General features: G+C 45.3%; 1 protein-coding gene across 4 annotated transcripts in view; it reads left to right on the top strand.

The window, feature by feature from the left end:
* The window catches only part of LOC146863518 (uncharacterized), a 287,879-nt gene extending 264,762 nt beyond the window's left edge, over nt 1-23,117 (top strand). For all 4 annotated transcript variants that reach the window (XM_085642960.1, XM_085642958.1, XM_085642959.1 and 1 more), the window contains one exon: nt 17,671-23,117. In XM_085642960.1, the coding sequence (XP_085499086.1) occupies nt 17,671-19,193 (1,523 nt within the window). In that variant the 3' untranslated portion in view covers nt 19,194-23,117. The remainder of the gene's footprint in view (nt 1-17,670) is intronic.
* Nucleotides 23,118-24,613: the final 1,496 nt, after the last annotated feature.

Genomic DNA, 24,613 nt, shown 5'->3' with positions numbered 1-24,613 from the left:
AAAGGAGTGGGCTTTTGGATTTCTTCTGTAAAATTACAGCACCTTCGACCATCATCCGGACCTCATCATTGCATCTCAACTTTCCATCACAGCTGAAGAACATATACTGACCTCCTGATCTGCCGCCACCAGGGTCAAATAGCGGCAACTATGAAGACCATCAACTCCTGGACCCCATTGGACCCTTACCCCCACCCCAATGCCTTCACCAAAGGACTCCTACCGATCAACAAAGCATTAACACTCATCCTCCATCGACTCAGCCACATTCCCGTACACTTGAAAGCATGCCACCGTTCAAGAATCCAACCACTGACTCAGCCACACTTTCCACTACAGACCCATCCCACTACTACCATAGTAGGCACGGATCTTAGAGAAAATAGTCAACCACTGCCTTACCGACCCCCTTCAGCAACCACCAGCTCCTCTGGGACAACGCAATCCCTTCTGTACAACCACAGAACAGAAACCGCACTCCCTGCTGCTTCAGATGGCATCTGCATGATCCTTGACAAAGGAGACATGATGGCCACAATCTCCTGGACCTCTCTGCAGCATTTACCACTATCTCACACCCCCTCATCATCAGGCACCTGCACGAGATTGGCATCTGAAGACTCATTCTCCGGTGGATCTGCTCCTTCTAAATAGATCGAACACAAGCTGTAAAGCTGCCACCTTACTCCTCAGGTGCCCGCAATCTCACCTGCAGAGTGCCTCAAGGTTCATTGTAAAGCGCCACCCTCAACACCTAAATGATCCCTCTAGCCAACATTGTCAATGCCCACGACATCAACATCCTCTGTAATACTGACAACACACAATTGATATTTTTCATAGCCTTGTGGGCAGAAAATCTGGATTTTATTAAAGATGCAGAGGCTAAGATTATGTAAAAGTCCACTATTGTCCGCTCAAAGTGGCAGCAATTGAAGAGTATAGAACTTCAAGAACATTCTAACAAGGCATAAAGCCCATCAATGCTCAGCCATCTTCTTTCTTCCAGCGCTGCAAACAAGATTACTCCTATAGAACTTAAACTTCAACAGCCAAATCTACACAAGCGAAATCCCAAACGAGGCAACTTCTTACTCTGAAATAAAACAAAAATTTGAGACCATTAGTTACTCCACTAGAGAGGTATAATGCGGAGCGATAATGCTAGCCTCTGTGGCTTTCATGAAATCCAGATCTTCTGCCCATCAGGCTGTGAAAAATCTAAATTTTATGTCCGGACACGTAGGCTAACTTTATGTAAGTTTAAAGGGCTGTTCACACATTATCAATTGTATTTGTAACAGGTCTAGAATAGCAGCTTTTAAACATTTTCATTCAACCAATCTGCCGCTCTAAGGATATCCCGCAGACCATCCTCCAAGATGAAAGCTTTTGAAGCTGATGCACCCCGAAGGGAGTGAGCCCCAAATGAAGTGATATCCACACAGGCCTCACTCATAACCTCTTTCACCCATCTCGCTAAGGTGAGGGAAGAAACAGCCCTATGAGGCCAGCTATGAGAAATCAACAGCTGTGCCGCGCTCCTTCTAAAACGTCCAGTTGTCCTCTCAGACTACTTCAAGCATTTCACTACACAAAGCCTTTCAAAGTAAGGATAGAAAGCAAAAGTTGACGGTGTCTTGTTGTTCTCCTTATATAAAAACAAACTCCCTCAGGCTGAAAAGTCCTGGTAGTGACATGCACGGCTATCACTTCCGAAGTCCATTGAAAAGACTCCAGGCAGAGTAAAACTGTAAGTTCGAGGACCCGTACATCCCATAAAACAGTGTATCGCAGTAGATGGGTCCAGAACCCACATGCTTTGCATGATTTTCTTCTTCAGTAAGATCTACCAAACAATGACCTGCTGCTATAGCCGATCAGTAAACATTAACGTCCCTATAGGACAAACCTTAGGCAAACAATTCTGACAGATGGTTAACCACAATCACTAGATCAGTTGAAATTGGATCGTAACATCGTCAAACACACAAACAAACCCATTTCTCCCAAGCCAGTCGATATGCTTTCCTTGTCCCAGATGCCCGTGACTCCGAGGCCTGGGATTTGCCAATGTCTCCTGACGTCTTCCAAGCCATCAGGACCAGCAGCCCCTGTTCTGCGAGAAGGTGCGAGACGCCTTCTGGGCCTAGGATTACTTCCCTGAATGCAGGGATTAGGATAGGGAAGTCCATAGTCATCTCTAGCATTAGTAAAAACCAGACCTGTGACCTCAAAAGGGGCGTTGCCACCACTATGGCCTCTCTGTACTTGCATACATTCAAGAGCAGTCTTGGCAGCATGGCACACGGAGGGAAAGCATAGGGTGCCAGACTTCTCGGGTCCTGAAGGAAGGCATCTACACACCCCCCCCCCCCCCCCCCCCCCCCCCAGCTTGAGGGTCCAACCTCCAGCTGAAGAATCTTGTCCGCTGCGTGTTCAGTCTGTCTGCAAAGAGGTCCGCCCCATAGGGGCTGCATCTCACTTGAAATTTCAAGAACACGTCTATGTCTAAACTTCAATTGCTGGAATCCTTGAAATTCTGAGAAAACCAGTCCACCGCACCATATCTTAATCCAGGAATATGTTCTGTCACAACAGAAATTCGCTTGCTCAAGCAGACCCCCAAAAAACCTTCGCTAAATCGCCAGGCCCCTTCTAATGAGGACCTCCCATCTTGTTGACATACCTCGCTGACTACACATTGTCCATACGCAGTATCACACAACATTTAATCATACCTTGGGTAAAGCAGTGAATTGCAAACCAAACCAATCTGCCAACAATGCCAAGCAGTTGATGTGCAATCCCATCTCTTGATCTGTCCAATGTCTCCCAGTTCATGAGCTAACACTTCCTGCTCTCCATCCTTCTAAACTTGGATCGTCTGCCTCCTCCCCAAAAATGGCACTGCCATTTCATGCTTCCGTGTTTCTGAACCACCATAGTAGCTCCTTACTCGACTCCTGGTACATAGACAACATCTTGTAATATGACTGACTGACTCTTAAGCTTCTCGCCTTGAGTCATTGGAGGGCCCACTAATACAAGGGGCCTGGGAATATTGCCTTGATCGTAGAGGACAACAGGCCCAGGATCCTCACCAAAACCCTTAGACGAAACTCCTTTTTCCTTAGCATCTTTTTCAGCTCACTGCGAAGCTTCCTTAGCTTCTTCCCCGATAACCCCAATTCCGCCTGAACTGAGTTCCCGACAAAGCCTAGAAACTGCTTTTCTCGGCCTGGTACCAGGCATGACTCTTTTTGGTTTACTTTAGAGCCCAAGTCTCCAGCTGACGAATGGTCAGATCTATATTGTAGGAAAGTGGCTCTGTATATACTGTTCCCAAATAGGTACAGTGTGTATAGTCCACAGTCCCCAGAGGTTTGGCAGAGGCTAAAGTTAGATATAACCTTACTCTCTAAAGTGGTAGCTTGGTCGTGCAGTAAGGCAGTATCCGAGGACAGTGTAAAGCATTTGTTGTACACTCTCAGTCAGCAAATGGTCTCTCACACTCAAGAACTGAACTCTAGGCCAATGGTTTGTATATAAAAATATATGGTTGTTTTATTTTAGAACCAACAATAGGTATCAAAATATACTTTCTCAGAATGAGATGCTTTAGTTTAATACTTTGCAATAGGCAATTGACTTTTGCAGATAAGTTAGTTTGCTGCAATAGGCAACATTAGCGAGCACTCGGGCAGTGTGTTACCTTACTGCTCAATCATTGCGCTAGAGGACAATTGAAAGCCGATTTTAATCGAACAAAAACGTTTTAATAACTGGATTGTGTTAATTTGTAATACTTGTGTTTTTAAACTTAGTAATTTGCAGTCAGCACACTTGTTACTTACCCGCATTTTCTCCAGCACACACGCGCTCGATACCTGCCGATTCAGGGCAAGGCACCGAGCACCAGGGATTTAGTGGCGTCCATCTTAGGGCGGGACAGAGCGGTGAGAGCGCTCTAGGCTCAGTGATAAAAAGAAACAGTCTTCTCCGCGATTAGCGGACGCGTTTTAGCGGACGCGCCTCGTCTTCGCCGGAGTCCAGCCAGAGTCAGCCCGTCTGTGCCCGTCCGGGCCAAGCCGGGACATAGGGCACAATACTCTGCCCCTTCACTATCCGGTATGTTAACAGGTGCCAAACTTAGGGCGTTACGCCCCAATAACCATGATAACTGCATAACCCTGAACCCGTTATTAGCTGGCTTACAAACATGCCCTGAATGTACCCTTTCTTTGACTAACTATCAGCCCTATTCTGAAACCCCCCAGGGTACTGTTATCAAACCTTACCAGCAGGGAGAGAGTCCTAACAATTTCATATTCTACTTGGTAAACTGTCGTTCACTACCACAACACAAATTAGATATTTTTCATCTTTTAATGGAAAAAAAGCCCATCGCCATATTCTTAACCGAGACTTGGCTTCATGACGGATCAGGTCCAGACGTTGCAACTGCCCTCCCCCCGAGCTATGCTATTGTAAGGAGGGATCGGGTAGGCCAAACAGGAGGGGGTATTGCCATTATTCACAGTAGAGATTTTGTGTGCAACTTTGAACCTGCAGACATTCTTAACTGCGAAGCGGCATCATTTAAAATTACCCTCAGTCCCAATTTTACCTTCTCTGGCGTACTGATCTATCGACCGCCAGTAAATAATCCCTCTTGGTCAGATAATTTGGTAAACTTTATCCTACCCCAACATCTAAATGCTCAAAACTTTACTGTACTTGGAGATTTGAATCTTCATTTAGAAGATGACAACAACAAGACCTGCAAAAACTTAATAGACGACTTTATGGTTTTAGATATGACTTTACGTAATAGGGGTCCAACTCACAAAGCTGGACACTTGTTAGACCCTATTATATCAAATATGAAAGAACTCTCATGGCTTAACACTACTCCTGTTCTCTGGTCAGATCATTTCCTATTACGTTTCGCTATCTCACTTAAACCTACCAAATGTCCTGTTACGACTCCTTCAGAATCTTTTAGGAGAAATTGGAAATCTCTAAATTTGGAGGATCTCAACAATACTTTGAGGAAAGATCACCCATGCTTAGATGGAGATATGGAAAGCATAGCAGAGGCTACACAAACATGGTTAAATGGTGCAGCGGATACCTGCCTGCCCCTATCCCGTTGCAAAGGAAAAACACATCGCTCTCCCGCCCCCTGGTACACAGAAGCTCCTAAGAAAGAAAAATCCACATGTAAGACCCTGGAGAGGCAGTGGCGTAAAAACTATGAACTCCATCAAAAAGAAGTTTACCGAAAGGCCAGAAATAGCTATCATTCAGCATGCATGAAAGCTAAAGCACGCTATGTTACTACTAGCATTAACATGGCCGTAAATAAATCCCAGACTCTCTTCAATACTGTAAAAGAGCTGGCTGGTGAGAATTCAAGAGCGGAACCTACCCATCTCAATACCCAGCAGTGCCAGGACTTGGCTTCGTTTTTCACCGATAAGATTGAGAACATTGTCTCTAATATCAAAAGGGACAGCACGATCACACATAAACAATATAACATCCCCCAAGTCCCTAGAGGAAATTGTCATCTTGAAGCCTGGCCTCCCATTAATCTGGATACACTGAAGGAATTATTAAAATCGATCAAATCGGGTTCCCCACGTTACCCTATTCCTATCAGTATCTTAAGTAAATTAGAGGACTCTGCCATGATCTCCATAGCTGAGATACTGAACGCCTCCATTGAGCAGGCCACAGTTCCTGCTCTATGGAAACATGCTATGGTCAGTCCTCTACTTAAAAAGCCGGCCGCAGACCCAATGATATTGGCCAACTATCGTCCAATTTCATTACTGCCTGCCTTTTAAAAAATTTTGGAGAGGCACATCCATAAGGCACTTTCAACCTATGTGGAAAATAACGAGCTTCTTCATTCGTCCCAATCTGGGTTTAGGAGTGGTTATTCCACCGAGACGGCCCTGCTCGGGGTCACAGAAAAGATCAGGGAGCTCATGGATGACGGCCAAACGGTAGCATTGGTCTTGTTGGATCTAAGTGCGGCCTTCGACACCATTTCTCACTCCATACTGCTTGACAGGTTGGGGGAGAATGGTGTCGAAGGCAAAGCACTGGAGTGGATTAGATCATACTTATCCCTCCGCACTTTCCAGATCTCCTCTTCGGAGGCATGCTCTGAGGTATTCCACTCTCCTCATGGTGTGCCACAGGGATCGATCCTGAGCCCTTTGTTTTTTAATTTGTACCTACGACCATTGGCCAATCTTGCAGAAAATGTTGGTCTTATTTTAATGACTTATGCAGATGATTCTCAAATCCTGTTTTCACTTTCCAAATCTGACTCATCTGCTCCATCTGCATTAAAAATAGGCCTTCAGGAAATTTTTAGTTGGATGTCAGCTAATCAACTTAAATTAAATGGGGAGAAAACAGAGGTCCTCCTCTTAGGGAATAGTAAAGATCTCTGGAGTGATCCCCATTGGCCATCGTCATTAGGTAAACTTCCACCTCCAGCCTCTCAGGTCGGAAACCTTGGGGTCATCATAGATGATAGTCTATCTATGACTCAGCAAGCCAACAAAGTGGCAGGCATATGTTTTACCATTCTTAAATGGCTTCGCAAAATTGTCTGGATGTTACCACCTACTACCCAGAAGACCGTAGTCAATGCCTTAGTGACATCTCGGCTTGATTACGGTAACATCTTGTATCTGGGCTCAAACAAAGCAGTAATAAGACGTCTGCAACTGGTGCAAAACGCTGCTGCCAGACTGCTTTGCAGAATCCCTAGATCCGCTAGGATCACCAAACATCTTAGGGACCTGCATTGGCTCAGGGTTGAAAACCGGATTCGTTTCAAAACCCTGACCTACCTATTTAAAATCAAAGCTGGCACTGCCCCCAAATACCTACAGGACCTTGCTAAGCCCTACCTCCCCAATCGCAGTCTTCGTTCTTGCACTGCTGCGAACTTTGCGGTACCGAGGTTCAAACGGGCTAGAATAGGCGGGAGATCATTTTCCTATTTGGGCCCAACTCTGTGGAACACATTACCCATTCATATACGCAAGGAGGAAAGCTATATGAATTTTAGAAAAAGTGTAAAAACCTGGTTGTTCGACAAATAAGTGCTTTAAATGCTCTCTATCCAGTTGTGTTTTGCTGGTCCGGCGCCGGGAAACCCTTTGTGGGTAGCTGTGCGCCTTACAAGTGTTATAAAATAAATAAATATAAAATAAATAAATAAACACAATTTCAAACACAATAATACATTGAGCTCAATGGGAATTTTAAGTTATATGCAATTGATTACTTTCAGGATTACTTTTCTACCTCCAGGACTGGATCCTAGATTCAGTCCTGGGACAGTTCTTGGAAACAAGTGAGTAAATACGTTTTAGTTACTGTTGTGATTTTTAAGCAATATTTTTCTGATCAAATTACCAATGTTATCCTATGGAAGGAAATTCACTTAGCAGGTAAGTGGGGTTATGGTTACTTTTTCTAGGTCAGTGTTGGATCCTGGATCCAGCACTAGTGTACCACCTGTAAGAAGTTAAGAAATTGTGTTTGTTATACAGGCGATTTTTAACGAATATTTATAAGTTTGCAAAATCGACACTTTGAAGAAATTTCACAGAAAAACAGTCAATGGTTTCCTATGGAAGAAAATTCAAGTTACGGGTAAAGTATGTTCTCGTTACTTTTGTAATCCAGTGCTGGGCTCCTAGGCTCAGTACTGTCTAAAACAGGAAAGTGATTAAGTTTTCACAGTCGGTACGATTTTTAAAGAATATTTGTAGTTTGCAAAAATCAACACAAGAAATTTCACAGAAAAAGTCAATGGTTTCCCATGGAAGAAAATTGAGTTAGTGGTAAGTACGGTTGGGAGTACTTTTCAGGGTCAGTGCTGGGCACCAAGATCCAGCACTGGGATTTCTCCTAATAGCAGGTGAGTATTTCCGTTTTCGTTACTCGGTTGATTTTAGGTGAATATTTTAAAGTTTAGCAACTCCACACTTAAAAGAAATTTCAGAAGAAACCAGTCAATGTTACCCTATGGAAGAAAAGTGAGTTATCGGCTTTTGGGTAAGTACTCGACTGGCAGAGTTAAGGTTCTGAGTCAGGTGCAGAGTGAGTTAGGCTCAATGTTATCCTATGGGAGGCAGGGGGACCTTGGTTGGTGGCTGCTAACTAGCAGGCTGTGGGAGCTGGGCTCCTGGTCACTTGCTCAGGGCAAATGGGGAAGTAGGTAGGAGTAGAAGTTGCACTGCCAGGGCCACTCGGGCAGCTGGGTGCAGGGTGCTTTTGAGCCTTCGGGCGCTCAATGGATTGCAATGGAAAAGCTCAAGGACGAACAAAGGCTGCAAGCTCGGGGACGAAGATTCTTCAGGTGTGACAACCACTTAGAGAGGTAAGTTGGGTAGTTGGAGGATAGGTAGGTACCCAGGAGTCGGGCACAGGGTGCCGCGGGGTGCCGGGTGCAGGGATGCCTTTTGGTGTCGGGAAATCTTACCCTCTATTGATCGTGGTTGGGGGTGGGGGGGTCCCTGGTTCTGAGGCTGCAGGCGTCTCCAGGAGCGTCGAGGTGGGTCCTTGGGTGCCGGATTCGGGGTCACAGTCGCCGGGGGGAGGTCCTCGGGGTCTTTGTCCACTCCAGCACAGGCCAGGCTTGGCGGTTGCAGTGTGTGCAGGGTTCGCGGTTCCTGGCTGATGCCAGGGGTTAGATACTTGCTTTGAGCAGAGCCACTGCTCGTCTGAGTCCCAGATGGTCAGAGTCACAAGGTAGCCAGGTCCTCCAGGGTTTGTGAGGTTGCTGGCTACAGGAGGTGCCGGGATTTAGCAGGTTCGAGGGTCGACAGGCCGGTAGGGCTGGGGCCAAAGCAGTTGGTGTTCTCCTTCTTAGCAGCTGCACGGCAGGTCTTCTTTCTTCTTGATCTTCTTTGCTGTTTTGGAATCTGGAATCTAAGGAAGGAAGGTTCAGGATGCCCCTAAATACTAAATGTAGGGGCATTACAGAGGAACCACTGGGTCCCTGCCTTGGGGTGGGTACACCCCCTATCCTGCCACTCTCCTGTGGGAGGGGGGCAGTGGCCTTGTCCTGATTGGGCAGGGCTCCCCATCTTCAAGATGGCGAGAGCCTGGGATGTGCTTCACCTCGCCTCCCCCACCTGAGGGGTGGGGTTGGCAGAGGCTGGCACACCCCCATCCTTCTTGGGGTTTCCGGCCAGTCTTCCCGCCAGAGTGGGGTTTGAGAACCGGTAGGGGCCAGTTGCTGGGTACAGAAAGTGGCCTGGAGAAGCTCACAAAGTCGGCATGCTTTTGAAGTTTCCTCTTGCCTATCCTGGGGAGGAGACCTAGCACCTCACCCAGGATGTGCATTGTTGCAGGCCCAGGAGAGCGCTCTACCCAGGGGTCCAGCAACCTGTCTTCTGTGTGGCAGCCTAGGCAGCCCCTCAGACCAGACGTCGATTGTAGGTTAGGCTCAGGGGGCATCTCCAAGATTCCCTCTGTCGTGCATTGTACATTAAATCCTGCACTGGCATCAGTGCGGGTTTAATGAGCTGAGGAGTTTGATACCAAACTTCTCAGACTTCAGTGAAGCCATCATGGTGCTGTGGAGTTCGTGTTGACGATCTCCCCGCACTATATACTCTTAAATGTCAGCACTGCTCTTACAGTGCTTAGGAATGCACCTGGGTACTGTAGGGGCACAGGGTTCATGCTCCTGTACCCACACCACTGGCATAGGGTACCCAGCTGGAGGGGTAGCTGATGTATGCCAGGGCAGTGTAGGTTGTGGGCATGGCACACAGGGATGTGTGCCATGTCGACTCATTTTTGTTCTATACCCAGACCCTCAGCCTGCAAGGGCAGTGTTTGTGTCAGTGTACAGGGCCTCTAAGGGTGGCACAATAAGTGCTGCAGCCCTTAAGGGCCTTCCCTGCTCACAAGGCCCTGGGTACCTAGTGTACCATTTACCAGGGGATAACATGTGGCCAGGGTTTGCCAAATTGGGTCTCAGAATAGTTTTTAGGGAAGGAACATAGGCCCTGGGCACCTGATTGGCAGGAGCCCAGGGCACACTCAGTCAAAGTACATTCAGCAATTCAGCAAAAAGTGGGGGCATACCATGCAAGAAAGATGGCACTTTGTCACACATATGATTAGAAACCACCTGCCTGAACTGACCCATTATTAGAATATTGTTCAGGTATATTATCAGCCTCACTTCCCTTGCCTTTAGTGTTGTGGTTTATTATGCACAGCTCCTTTAATTGTGACGGTGCAGCTCATGCCAGGAATGTTCATGGTCTCCAGCTCTTGAGGGTTCTAAGGGTGAACATTTGGAGGCTGGTAGCTGACTGTGGGACTGCATAGTTGGTGGTGTTAAGAGGGATTCTGAGTCTTGACACGGAGCCAGGCTGCTACCGGGTGAAGGACCTTGGTAAAACACACGGAGCCGAAGAGAGGTAGAATGCGAGGCTGCATAACTGCCAAAGCTTGTCCATCCAAGTAAATTGGAAGAATTTCAGATGGGGAGGTCAAATTGCAACAGTCCAGAATGCATCCTTGAGATCCAGCCTTGTAAACCAATCCCCTTTCCTCTGGACGTCCCTTAAATGGTAAACCGCTTCCATTTTGAAATGGTGGTAGACCAACCATGTTTAGGTCCTTCATTTTTATCACTGGTCTCATACCCTTGTCTGTCTTCTCGACCAGGAAAATATTGCTGCCAAAACCTAGCCCTTGGTGTGTGCCTCTCAGATAGCCCCTTTGGGCAATAAGTCCTCCACCTCCTGTGACTGAAAACATAACTTCCCGAGGTATCTTGCCACCACTTTGGCTTCTAGATCCGGGGTCATTGCAATCCTTCAGGATTGCTCTCCTAAATCAAATAGTAAGGTATTTAGCAATCAACGTACTGAGATAGTGATCACTCTGGAATTAAGGGGTGTTTGATAAGGATGGGGTCAAATACATCTTCCCCAAATGGGTCAACAATGCCCATCTTGGGACCCAAGTATGGTAACTGAAAAAGTGTTTTTTAAAAACACTGTTCCCAAAAAATGGGAGAAAATATGGGGCAAGTGGAATGAATATCTTGGAGGACTATGTGTTTCTTCCTTCCAGGGTATTGCAGCCTGACCCCACCGTAGGGTGTTTCCATTTCCCCTCTAAGGTTGATGGTGGGTGGGAATAGGGTGGATGCCCGTCACATATGCAATATCATTATGGAAATGTAATGATGTGCAATAATGGTGTAATATGGTGTAATTACTTATTTTTTGGTTTTAATAAACAGAATTTTAAAGAAGAAAGAAAAACAATGCCCATCTTGGATTCTAAGGCCTTAGATGCCTCATCAGATGTGCCCGTCCGCCTGACCTCCACTTCGTCATGGTTAGTATCAAAGTCAGAGGAGCAAGAGAGTTCAGTCTCGGGCTCAAAAGTCTTGTCACTGTCAATACAAATGGCAACATCCAGGTTTCTTCCTTGCCCATCTGTAGTGCCCAGGGCACTGCTCTTGTCACCGTCTACATAGCGTGATAAATCCTCCCTGGTGAATTTAGACCTATTTGCCCCTTTAGGCAGGCTACCTACTGAAGCCCTCTTTCTTTGGGACTTAACCTCCCCATCCGGGCATTCAGGTTGCTCTGTACCAACAATTGTACTACCCTTCTTAAAGAAGGCCTCCAATTTTTTATTTATGGTATTGTCCATGGACCCCATCACCTTCTCGAGAGTCCTACTGACAAAATCCTCTAAGCTATGCTCCATCCTGTCTCCCAAGGGCTCCTCAGACATTCTTGTGATGTGGAACAAACCGGGGAGCCAAAACAGGCGAAGTGGTAACAGGCAGGGTGTCAGCGTTCCCAAATAAGGTAAAAGAAAGAGGTAGCTCAAGAATCAGTTATGTCTCACACAAGTAATGGACTACAAGAATAGGTCAGTGTCCTATGAGACCACCGATTAATTAAAATGACCTCTTTATGCAATCCAATGATGTTTTCCCAACCTCCTAAAATGACGATTGGCTGCCAAGGTACTTTCCTCTAAAGTGCAGCGAATGCCTTTATGCCTTTCGTCATGCATTTGAACCTTTTTTTTAAGTGTAATTTATAGTGTCTGGCAGTTTGGACGCAGCAGCGCACTGCAGAAGCAGAGTAAGCATGGAGGGGTGTGGGACAGTGCAACCCAGCCTGTTGTCCCAGGCCCCCAGCGGAGGAAAGAGACGCTTGACCAGCCGCTAAAGGTGGCGCGTGACAGCCGCAGCAGAGCCAGCAGCGCCTCCATTACCCGGCAACAGCAAACAAAGCAGAGGTGAGAGTAAGTGCGCAGAGGACCTCACAAAATTCTAATGGTGTCCAATACCATGGTAACATGTAGCGCGGAGCCAGCCTTCAAAAGAAAGCCGGCCCGGGAGCCTTAACAAGATACGCCTTAAGCGGGGGATCAAACCTGATATGCAAAGATCAAACTGGGAACCCAGAGTGATCCAGAGGATGTGGCCCAACGGCTAGAGCGTTAGACTTCGAAGCTGGGGAACAGGGTTTGAGTCTATGCAATGACGCTCAACATACTGTAATTCTGGGCAAATCACTTCATCGCCCCGTGCCTACCAAAAAATGAATGTGCCTGTAACCTAACTGGTATGCATGTAAAGCGCTCTGATATTTATGTGAAGCTCTCTGATACCTACGGGTTGAGTTAACGCTATATAAAACGCTTAAAAAACAAACTAAGAAACCCAGGGACTTCAAAAACCCAAGCTTTTGCAAAGCAATAGGTCTCGCATTTGCGAGGGTTTGAGCTATTGGTATTGTAAATGACTATGCCTTGGCTTTGAGTTCTGGACTTGCAGGTGGTGCGTAGTTTAGGAGTAAGGCTCAGCACGTCACATCATGCATGTTAAAACTCATCACAGCAACACCAGCTGAGGAGAAAGCAAGCAACATATTTCTGTCCTTTATCTTTTAACGCCCTGGTTAAAACTGTGTCGATAAACTGCAGGGTGGGTGTTAGTTGACGCATTTTTCACTTAAAATCATAATGGGTGAAGCAACGGCAATACAAATTGGCCATTCTTTCCTAGTAATACATATGAATGAACATTTCGGCGCAGGAAGGTTGAGGAGACATAGCCTAACGGATAGAGCTGCCGACCTTTGAACGGGGGGGTAACGGAGTCGGTCTTTATTTCAACGTACCGCAATTGTAAACAGATCAGTTAATCTTTCCGTGCCTAAAGAATGAATCCAACCTTGTGTAATGTAATCTGGTGGGAATGTAAAGCCCCTGTGCCAAGTCCGCGCTGTAGAAAGATTGCAAAAATAATAAATTATGTCTTTAGCAGAAAAAATATTGTTAAAGGCACCTATATAATAGAACTAGTACTATCCGAGCGGTTCTGCTGAAACGTCTGCTAGTTCAGAATACCTAAAATCACTTGTCCGTACATATTAACGGGTGGCCTCTGCAGTCCATAGGTTCAATATTCCCTTCAGAGTAGAGCGTGAAAAGCCAGCAGAGGGCATCTGTACAACAAACAAAGGCTAAGAAATCGCACCTTCGATAGTCACACACGGCATGAATCGTGCCCGGTAACGGTGCAACTGTTTCCACCAGCTGGGCCGAGGGGGAAGGGAAAGTACAGGCCATTCCTAGGCGCTCCGCTGTGTCACCAGCCGAAAGTCTGTGACCTCAACAGCCCAAGAGAGGTGTGGCTGTGAACTGCTCAAGTCCCAAAGCTGCATGCTGGCTCATTGACTGCCCCTGTATGTCATTTATATGGCTAGACGGGGAAGGCGAGCTCTATTTCCTGAGAAGTTCCAGAACACTTGCGTTAGCGAGATGTAGTCAATGTGTACATGTTTTTGTGATTTTCATTTTGTCGAAGTTGTCTTGGCTACTTTCCTGACCTTACTCAGTGGTGTGTACTTTAAAACAAGATTCTCCACATGGGTAACTCGGTCTGTCATCGTACCATGCTAAAACAAGTAACACTGCTTAATGTAAAAAAAAAAAAAAAAGTGTTTTTGGACGGAATATGTGCACGGGGACTTCATAGTGGAGCACGAGAAAAATCACCGTTTTGTGTATCAAAACAGAGTTCCAACGAGGTGAGCCATTGGAGAGAATGGTGTGTTGGTGGGGTGCGAGGTGAATCGTCGGTGAGGGGGGTGGCGCCGGTCTCTTCGGGGACTCTGTGCCAAACATGCATGCAGCGACTCCAAACACGAGCCCTTGTGTTCTGTCCCAAAATGCATGTCAAAAAAGAGTGCTCCGCAAAAATGAAATGCCTGAAGCGAAATGACCCACGTAAGAGGGTCAGTCTCTATGGGCGTAACAAACACACCCAAAGGAGTAACAAATGGCAAAATTCACCACACAAAAGAAGTTAGAAAGGCACAGGAAAGAACCAATTGAAAGTGGCAGGTGTGGTCAAACTCCTCATATCGAATACAGCATGCTTCGCAAAGCAGCGCATACGCGCTAACTCAGAACAGGACAAGAAACAAAGTAGTGTCTCCTACATTGAGGGAAAGAAAAGCGACAATTGGCTAACCAAGAATCCCAAAGAATGCTGACAACACACAATTCCTACTCTCTCTCTCGGACAAGATCTCCAACGCAAGAAACCGGTTAACCGCCTGTATGACCGATGTCACTAACTGGATGAAAGCCAACTGTCTCAAGCTCAACATCGACAAGACAGAAGTTGTGATCTTTGGCAAAAACACTTTACCCTGGGACTCCAACTGGTGGCTGGCCGAACTCAAACCCACATCTGGCACCCATGCCAAGAACCTTGGAATAATCAGCAATAGCATATGGGACATGACTGCACAAGTCAACACTGTCATTGCATCCTGTTTCCACGCCCTGAAGATGCTGAGGAATATCTTCAAATGACTCCCAAGCAACACTAGAAAAACTGTCATCCAAGTCACCAGCAAGTTGGACTATGGGAATACCGTCTATGCTGGGATCACCAAGCAACTAAGTAGAAGACAACAAACAATCTGCTTTGCAAAGCACAAAAAGCATACAGCAGCAGACCAAGGTCAAGCTCATTAAATCCCACCAGTTTATTATATTTTTGCACAAGTGCAACTACTCCCGGCATCCGCTGCTGAGGGATGTCAGTTAATATAGAAAGTCCACAAGAAAGGGGGAGGTGCACTCTGAATGGAGTCAGTCAGGAGACATGCGTTATCCCAAAAACTTCTCTTTATTAACGTAGTTTGGTTAAAACCGGCACACAGCCAACACATTTAGTTCCCTAGTGCCAGAAGAACTTCATCAGGGCTGTAAAAATCATAACATACGACATAAATATACCTATAAATACACAATACAATACATAACGAAAAAACAATACATTTGTGATGACCAAAAAGAACTCAAACAAAGGTGTATATAGAATACACACAATTCATATTAACTGACAGTACCGTATTTATAAAATGCCACATGGGATGTTAAGAGATGACGTGCATAAGTCATACAAGACAAAAATGTACATGTAGACACACAATATTTAACAAACAAAATCATCCAGTTATCAATGTACACAGTGGGAAGAGAATGGAAAGAACGGAAAAAAGGGGAATGAAGTTTAAAAAAGGAATAAGTCAATAAGAAAACAGGAAGAAGTCAAGAAATCCGAACGCTACAAACTACACAATAACATGTAATCCTCTAAAGCAAAGATGGCATTGAGAATTACGTTAATATAAATAAGACCCATGCTCTTAGTTGCCAGAATAGAATTGAAAAAGACAGAGTACAAAAAATAAAGAAACAAAATAGTGAAACTAGATAGCTAAGTGCGGATCTCACATTGTTGTGAACGGACATCAAGGATCACAAATCCAAAATACCAAATGGCGTTCGAAAGCATCTTATTCGTAGTACAACAGGACATTTACGACCTAAGCGCAGAACAGATGGTCATCAGTGTGCGATGACGCCGATTCAGATTGTCTCGTGTGTACAATCCTTTTTTACACTTCGTTCCCCTTTTTTTTCCTGTTCTTTCCATTCTCTTCCCACTGTGTACATTGATAACTGGATGATTTTGTTTGTTAAATATTGTCTACATGTACATTTTTGTCTTATGACTTATGCACTTTCTCTTTTAACATTCCATGTGGCATTTTATAAATACGGTACTGTCACTTAATATGAATTGTGTGTATTCTATATACACCTTTGTTTGTGTTCTTTTGGGTCATCGCAAATGTATTGTTTTTTCTTTGTGTGTTATGTGTTATTTATTGTATTGTATATTTATATGTATATTTGTCATATATGCTATGATTATTACAGCCCTGATGAAGTTCCCGTGGCACTAGGGAACGAAACGCGTTGGCTGTGTTCTGGTTTTAACCAAACTACGCTAATAAAGAGAAGATTTTTGGATAACGCATGTCTCCTGACTGACTCCATTCAGAGTGCACCTCCCTTTCTTGTGGACAATCTGCTTTGCGAATACATATAACAATCAAACACACGTAGTCTGTCAGATTCTGGAGCCTGCTGTAAGACAGGCGAGTGTATACCTTGTGTAATTGGTCAGGACACTACAAGCCCTGGAGAATCCTTAACTCCACCATTGACTCTGGCCTGTTAAGATTGATAAGAGAGAATGTTTGTTTGATTGTAATTCGGTAACCTCTCACATGGCAATTTTATGTGCAATCATTTTCATATCCCGAGGATTTATCCAAGGTGGGACCTGTTCCAGTTTTTTTTTACAGAACCTACTTCTACAGGGCAGACTCTGTACATATTTAAACTGGTGTCAAAATGATCTGTGATCCTTGGTTCTTCGTTCTCTGCATTAGAAAGATGGTAACTTACAAGTACTCGCCGACTGGAGAGGCAACATACCATTGTGCATTATAACCATGGACATACTAGGTATTGAGTTTTGTGGTGCATTTCCAGACAGAAGCAAGATATACAATTGTTTTCTTCTGTTATTTCCCACTGATATCTCTGTCATAGACTTGGCTTTAAGGCGCTCCTAAACCGGTTTCTGGGGATGTTAACTTGCATCGGCTCTTGAAAATCTCCACAGTTGCAATGCCTTCTCTGGACATTGTTGCTTGGAAGGCTTATTTACAAACCTGAGTTCCATTGAGTAGAATGTTGTTCAAACTAGGTGTTGCTACACAACCCCATATGGATCAGCCATTGTTGGTGTCCTCCGAAGAAGCTCACAAAAATAATTAGATTTAACGAGGGCATTCGCTTTCTGGCAGAGGAGTAAAGGGGGCTGTATTCTTATTATTTTATAAACTGTGTTGTGATGCAGGTTGGCATGTAGGAATACATAGGCAATGCTAGTAGATTAGGAGAGGGTTTATTGTAACTTGAATGGATATATAAATGACCCCACCAGCGTCAGATGTAGTTAGATGCTCAGCCCTGGTCTGTCTGGATCGACCGCCCTTCAGAGAACTCTCAACCTTGACATCCATGACATCATTGTGCAACCTGACCAGGAGGATGCCGCATACAGGTTCATGGCAGCAAAATAGGAAACGATTGCTTGCTTGCAAACTGTTTACGTTGGTGAATGCTAATGTTGCACTTGTAATATGTTCTTTATCTATTGTAATGTAACTTCTTGTCTCTCTTTAAAACCACCAGGAAGCAGCCCAAGTAATAAATACATGAAACGTAATAATGAACATTTTCCTGGAGATGTTGAATGTTACGTACCTGTGCCTGGAAATACTGCAAATGAGCGTTATTATTCCAAGCTAGCAGCATCTATCCAACAAGAGCCAAAAACACCCCGGAAGCAGAGAATCCCAGTCATGAGGAAGAAACGCCGTCAATCCACTGCATTTGAAAGAGAGATCAAGAAGTTGGCATCGTCGACCAGAACCTCCAAGGATCACACAGGAGAGAGGCCATATGAATGCAGCGATTGTGGCCAAGGCTTCCGCCGAAGCTCTGCCCTTCGCATGCACCAGAGAAGTCATAAAAGGGAGAAGCCATATGAATGCAGTGAGTGCGGGAAAAGGTTTCGGAAGCAATCCAGTCTTAATGTTCATAAGAAAAGCCACCAAAGCAGTGGCTCGCGTGTGTGTAGTGTGTGTGGGATGAGCTTCCGTCGTTTAGGAAACCTCTATAAACATGAGAAGAGGCACGCTGCTGACCAGCTATGTACCAGTACAGACAGAGGACAGGGTTTCAGCGGTGTTCAGTCCTCCTCTGCTCCAGAATGTGCTTCCATTGTGAGTGAAACTCAGTTGTCAACATGTGTTGAAAGTGGACAGAGCTCCAGTGGAGAGCCATTATGTACAGGACTAGAGAGTGGTCTGAGTGTCAATGGAGCTCAGTCTTCCATGGATCTTGAAAATGGACTGGGTGTCAGTGGCACTCAGTCTTCTCTAGGCCCAGAAGGTGACCTTCCATTGCCTACAGGTGTGGAAAGTGGAACGGGTGTTAGTGATGCTCCGTCACCTGCAGATGAGGAGAGTGGGCCGGGTTTCAGTGGAGAAACAGACATAGAAAGTGAAGAGAGTTCCAGTGACTCATCAGACTTCTTTGCAACCCACAAATATGAATGTGACGAGTGTGGGAAAGGGTTTTCACGTAAAATACTCCTGACGACGCACAAACTTATACACACCGATGAGAAACCATATCCATGTACTGAATGCAAAAAGGCTTTTGTTAGCATGTCTTCATTGACCAAGCACATGCGTGCACACACAAGAGTAATGCATTCTTGTGAGGAATGTGGACAGGAGTTCACTCACAAAGTGCAACTATACAGACACCAGCAAAGCCATGTGATCGAAAAAGTGTTCACTTGTGATGAATGTGGGAAGACTTTCAACTTACGCTCACAGTTGGTTAAGCATCAGCAGATGGAGAAGTTGTTCAAGTGCAACGAGTGCGGCAAAGGGTTCAGCCAGTACTCGCAGCTGACTGCGCACGAGTTGTCACATGCAGGAGAAAACCCTTTTGTGTGTTGTGAATGTGGGGAGAGTTTCCCAGATCCCTCTTCCTTTATTAAACATCACAAATTGCACCCGGTGCCAAAGCCTTATGGATGTCCTCAGTGCGGTAGGCGTTTCAGCAAGCAAAAAAATCTGATCGACCATCTGAAAAAAAATAAAGAACACAATTTGAATAAGACTGATTCTAAAGGTCAGTGAAGCAGCAGTCTCCCGAACACAAATGTGAGACCAAATAAATTATGAAGCCAGTTACTTCAGACACCACAACTAAATGGTGTCGAAAGCCATCCTTGGCACTAGGGTTGATTTCTGTGGTAACAAGAAGACCTCTTTAATGCATAAACACAGCCTTGTGTGGCTGCTCAAGGCTGCTTTGGTGTAGGCCATGGTACCACCAATGGCAGTTTGGCCACAACACACTTGTGCATGAGCCTGAGGTTGAAAAGTAATGTCGTGCAAGCAGCCAGCTGAAGAACTCTTGATGCTGTTCACGCCAAGAAAGGAAAGGTCATCTTGTCCTGCTGCCTCCAACCCATGTAGCAGCATTGCCTGCCTTGAGTGGGGTTTGCATCAGATAACGCTTGCGTCTAGTGGGCAAGCAACACTTGGACTTTCTACCCAAAGAGGAATCACCTACGTATGGTGATAATTGTAAAGCTCTCCCTCTAAGTTGGCGATGCACAGTGGTGGGTGTACAGCGATACTGGTTAATGGCAACCGAAAGGTTTGTGACAAACAGAACGAAGGACACTGAAGTTCTCTCAGAATTATTCTAGACCCTGTTTTTGTTGTAAAAATGTTTATTTGTTCTCTTGGATAAGGAGAACACAATTCAGTTAACCGTTCAAAGGTTCAAGGTCAATGTATGTGAACTACAGAATTAACTCTTTGTATAATAGGCACTGGTTGACTTGAGAAGACCACATTCAGTTATGCTAAGCAGAAGCGGGTTGGGTTGGTCTGGCCATCTGCATGAGTCGTGTTTTCATACTTCACGCACCTCTCAGAAAGGAATTAATAAAAATGTCCTGTTTTCATTACTTTTCCATCACATTGATCCTTTTTAATGGACAGCCAGCGGTCTTATGTTGGGGAACACTGCCAGATTTGTTAGAGAGAGAACTGTAGTTCTTGCAGAATGAATACATTTACAGTGCATTTTATTGTTTCTGTTTAGTACACTGTGTAGCAGGTGTGGGTTGGGTGACTTTGCACCAGATATGATCCATAGTGTGATAGGTAATGCACTTGTTATGAAGCCATTAACTACTCAAGGTCCACATGTAGATTTCCACTGGTAAGTCTTCAGAACTTTAAAAAAGAATCTTCTTCTTTTTAAGCCCCTTCAATAGGCGTCGTTCCTTTATCGAACATTTCTTTATTGACGTAACCGATTTGGAATTGTGTTTAAAGGGAGGTGAAATCTGATCAAGGGCAAGGGTTCAGTCATTCAGAAAGGGGTTAGTATGCAGGCCGGTGAACAATCCCGAGGTGGCAGTTGTTAGTATGCAACCGGTGAACACTCCAGAGGTTGAGGGGTTAGTATACAAGCGGATGAAAAATCCTGAGGTGGAAGGGACTAGTATGCAAGCCGATCAACAATCCTGAGGTGAAGGGGGTTGGTATGCAAGCCAGTGAACACTCCATAAAGGGAAGGGGTTGAGGGAATCAGGTTTTTGGTTCAGTGTGTGGTGTTTGAGTGAGAAGGTTTCAGAGATGATTATTATTCACCTTCTGTGGTCAGGTTTTTTCTGAGGATACTGCAGGGATCCGAGAGGGGATCTTGCATGTCAGAGGATGGATTCAGTGAATAAGACTTTCTGTATTTGCAAGGAGGGTGAAAGGTGCAGTTTTGGAGGCACGTGTGGTAGCTGATTGGGCATTAGGAGTCTCTCTCTGTTGATGGGAATGGCAATATAGATGAAGTCAGCGAGGAAAGTATTGTGAGGGTCAGGAGTGGGCTATTGGTCTGGGTTTGTGGTGCTAGCAGGGCAATGTTAGATTGACAGCAGATGGTGGTCTGACCGCTCAGGAGGGTCGTCTGAGCTCTGGCAGCATGGGAGGGCATCAGAGCTTCGACAGCACAGGACGGCGGTCAGAGCTCCAACAACACAGGACGGCGGTCAGAGCTCCAACAGCACAGGAGGGTGGTCAGTGCTCCAACAGCACAGGAGGGCGGTCAGAGCTTTGACAGCACAGCAGGGCCGTCAGAGCTCCGACAGCTCAGGAGGGCTGCCGAAGCTCCGACATCACAGGAGGGCCGTCGGAGCTCAGACAGCACAGGAGGGCCATAAGAGGCATCACAAGAGGTTTATTGGCTTTGACAGCACAGGAGGGCCGTCAGGGCTCCAGCAGCACAGGAGGGCCATAAGAGGCATCACAAGAGGTTTATTGGCTTTGACAGCACAGGAGGGCAATCAGTGCTCCAGTAGAGCCATAAAGGGCAGTACAAGAGGGCAGTCAGAGCTCTGACATCACAGGAGGGCTGCCAGGTCAAATTACTGTGACCAGCATTATGTGGTGGATGCACCGGCCTGTTGTATAATGAGACTGATTGGATGCTATATTGTGCTGTATTATGTCATTATCCCTCAAACAATAGTGCCTGTCCTTTTTATTGGCCACTCTATGGTTGGGTTCAAATGCTGAAATCAGTGTAGAGACTATTTTGTAGAAAGTCCGCCTGCCTCACCCCAACATAGACCATGTACTGAAAAGTGGCCACTGCCATCCAACACCAGACTGCCAACCACACTATGACTACACAGCAGTATTTTGCCACTGGGTCGCTGTACTATCACCCCGCACTTACCACTCTGCACATAGCAGCAATGTTTATCATCCCATAGATTGCCCTTGTCAGCCACTGCCCCACTCCTGTGGACGCTGTCTCCACAAACCCATGCTTAAGACACATCTTCGCTGACTGTCCAGACTTAATGAGTTTTTGTACTTGTTTTAATTTTCTTCTATGGAGAGAGTGTCAGTGTTCGGTTAGAAAACTCAGTGGCCCCTGGTTTACACCTGCACTCTGTTTTAAATACTGTTCAAAACACTTTCAATGGGAGTCACTGCAAAAAAATACCTGAAATTGATTCTAATGTTTCGGATTTACAAATTAATGTCTGCCAGGGATCCTGAATGTTACCAACCTCTACATCCTCCAATTATGAAACATAATTATAATTACAAGGAATGATATGTGTTGATGTCTAGTTAGTCTACAGCGTCCTTACAAATGTGAAATTCAGGATAACATGGTTTAATGTTAACGTGTATACTGGCTTAAGTGGGATATCTGAACATGGAATTAAGTGTTGCTGTAAAGCTTTGGGGAAAGAGTTGCTTTGGCTTTAAACAGTTGAAGCACTGAAGTTGGCACTCCTCCCGGAAGGTATCCCTCCGCAGAGCTCCTCTTTGGCCTTTGTTCATGATGCAGTGCTTCAGGGGGCTGTAAGTGAAAACCACAAATGTGAAGTTCCCTCCCTCTTTTCTTGCCATGTCCTGTGATTGTGATCTTTGTCGCAAGCAGAGATCACATCAGTCATAACATTTGATAAGGACTAGTGGAATAAATAACAAAGGTGGGGTTGGTTCTGATCCGTGTGCTCTTGTCTCTTATCCGTGTGCTCTTGTCTCTGTGCAGTGCAGGCTGCTTGGAATGCATGTGAGTTTGCAAAGTGTGTCTGAACAAGGCAGATATTCTCCTAGCTGCAGTGATCCATACTCGCTTGGATCTGCTCTTCCCCTTTCTATACCCAGCACCTGCCAGCGCTGAGGCCATGCCTCCTCAGTGTCTCCAACCAGGACTTCGTCAACTAGCTTATAGCTCAAATGAGAAACAAGTGTGAAGATTAATATTTTGTCATATTTAATAATTATATTGTTCTATGCATAGAGGTTAACTTTTCCTTCCAGTTTTTTTTTCATACCAGATGTATGAAGTATCCCCTATCCACATCTGGTGGTTTCTTGCCGACATCTAGGTATATAGATATGGCGGTGTCCGACCTGCAAACTGTTCACTTATGAATAAGGAACCTGTGTGGTCTTAAAAGCCAATGTATGACAACATCTTTGTAATTCTTGTGACAGTAAATTAAAGATGTCCCTTTCTACAAAGTCTGGATTTCATCCAAACTCTGTTTGAAACCGTTACTGTGTACCAACTTCTGCCTACGAATGTACTACACAATATGCTTAGGTTGACCTGGGCAACAGCTGCCTCTCACTTAAAATTGTATATTATTTGTACTAGTGCGACAGTTCCTAAACATACTGACTCCAAAATGCAGCCGGTTTTAAGAGGGCTTGCAAGTAAATGTATTCCCATACATCGAGCTTGGGACGATGTTACAAGTAACTGATCCTCACTATTCGTAGCATGTGTTAGCCATAGATACATATGCTTAGCATTATCCTGCCATTTAGTGTTGGTCTCAGACGATTACAAGTTGTATTTCTTCGAATAAGTCTTCAAGTCACAAGGTACAGTGACTCCAGTGTGTATTGTGCTCAGCTCCTTTGTTTTTTTTCCATCATCGAGTTCGGACGTGTGTATCGCAGCTCCGGGACTAAAGCTTGATTCCTCACCGAGGCCTTTCCAGTGCTTGTTTTTTCTCTATGATCTAAAGGATTCCTATCTGAACAACATAAGCTGGGGTGATTGGTCATTTGTCAGCGCCCGCCTGGGCCGACCTTTCAAAACTTCTTTGCTTCCTTTCTCCAGAACACCGTCCAAGAGAGATGGAAAACACGCCCTTCAACTTTTACCGCAATTGCCACACAGAATACTCCCGGCAAGACCAACACAAAGTTCGGAGCACGAAGAGACCTTCTGTGAGGCATGCTTGGCGTTCCGGTTAAAGAAAACACTTCAGCAGCGAAGGGAGCGTCATTTGCCCACACAACCATGCAGTGACGCACAGGAGCCGCACCAGACACCATTGGGGAGCAGTTGCCAGACCCCGAACAGAAAACTGAGGACATGGAGGCGCAAACGGCACCACCAGATGTGGAGATACTGCTGGCTGGCAGTAGAGATAGCTCGGACTCTGACTCCAATTCCACAAAAGAGCACTTGAGTACCTTGGCGAAAGCCACCCAAACTGGCTTATGGAGCCCCACTGCTCTCAGGCCATGGAGGTCTCCACCAACAGACTCACAAACACAAGTCCCCTCTGCCTGGAAAGCCTTCGACTAGTGTAAAAAAATATAAAGCATTTAAGTTTGTTTTGGCACCAGCACCGAAACACACCACATCGGCACACTCAAAGTCATGTAAAGACTGAGCCGAAGCAACTGACATTTGATCCAAAAATAGCCTCGGAACTAAAAAAATGGGTCATCTTTAAAGTCCTCAGTATTGAAAATGGTACTTAAGCTGTTGCATCGAAATCACAGACACAAAAGACTGCAACCGGTACAAAAGACTCTTGAATGGCACAGAGCCACGGCAAGAACAATTGCAGTCCATTCTTGAGTGCTTGCAAGACAAACTCTGCAAGGACAAAAGACTCTATGTACACCTGGACATTGGGAACAAGGCACTAAACCACTAACTCTTTCCTAAACGCTTCCTAAAAGGAAGAACACATTTCAGGAGGACATTGTGGGTT

Source organism: Triturus cristatus, chromosome 2_2 (genome assembly GCF_964204655.1).
Source record: "Triturus cristatus chromosome 2_2, aTriCri1.1, whole genome shotgun sequence".
NCBI classification, from domain to species: Eukaryota; Metazoa; Chordata; class Amphibia; order Caudata; family Salamandridae; genus Triturus; species Triturus cristatus.
The sequence above is the reverse complement of the archived record's forward strand: the minus strand, read 5'-3'. Positions and strand labels throughout refer to the sequence as shown.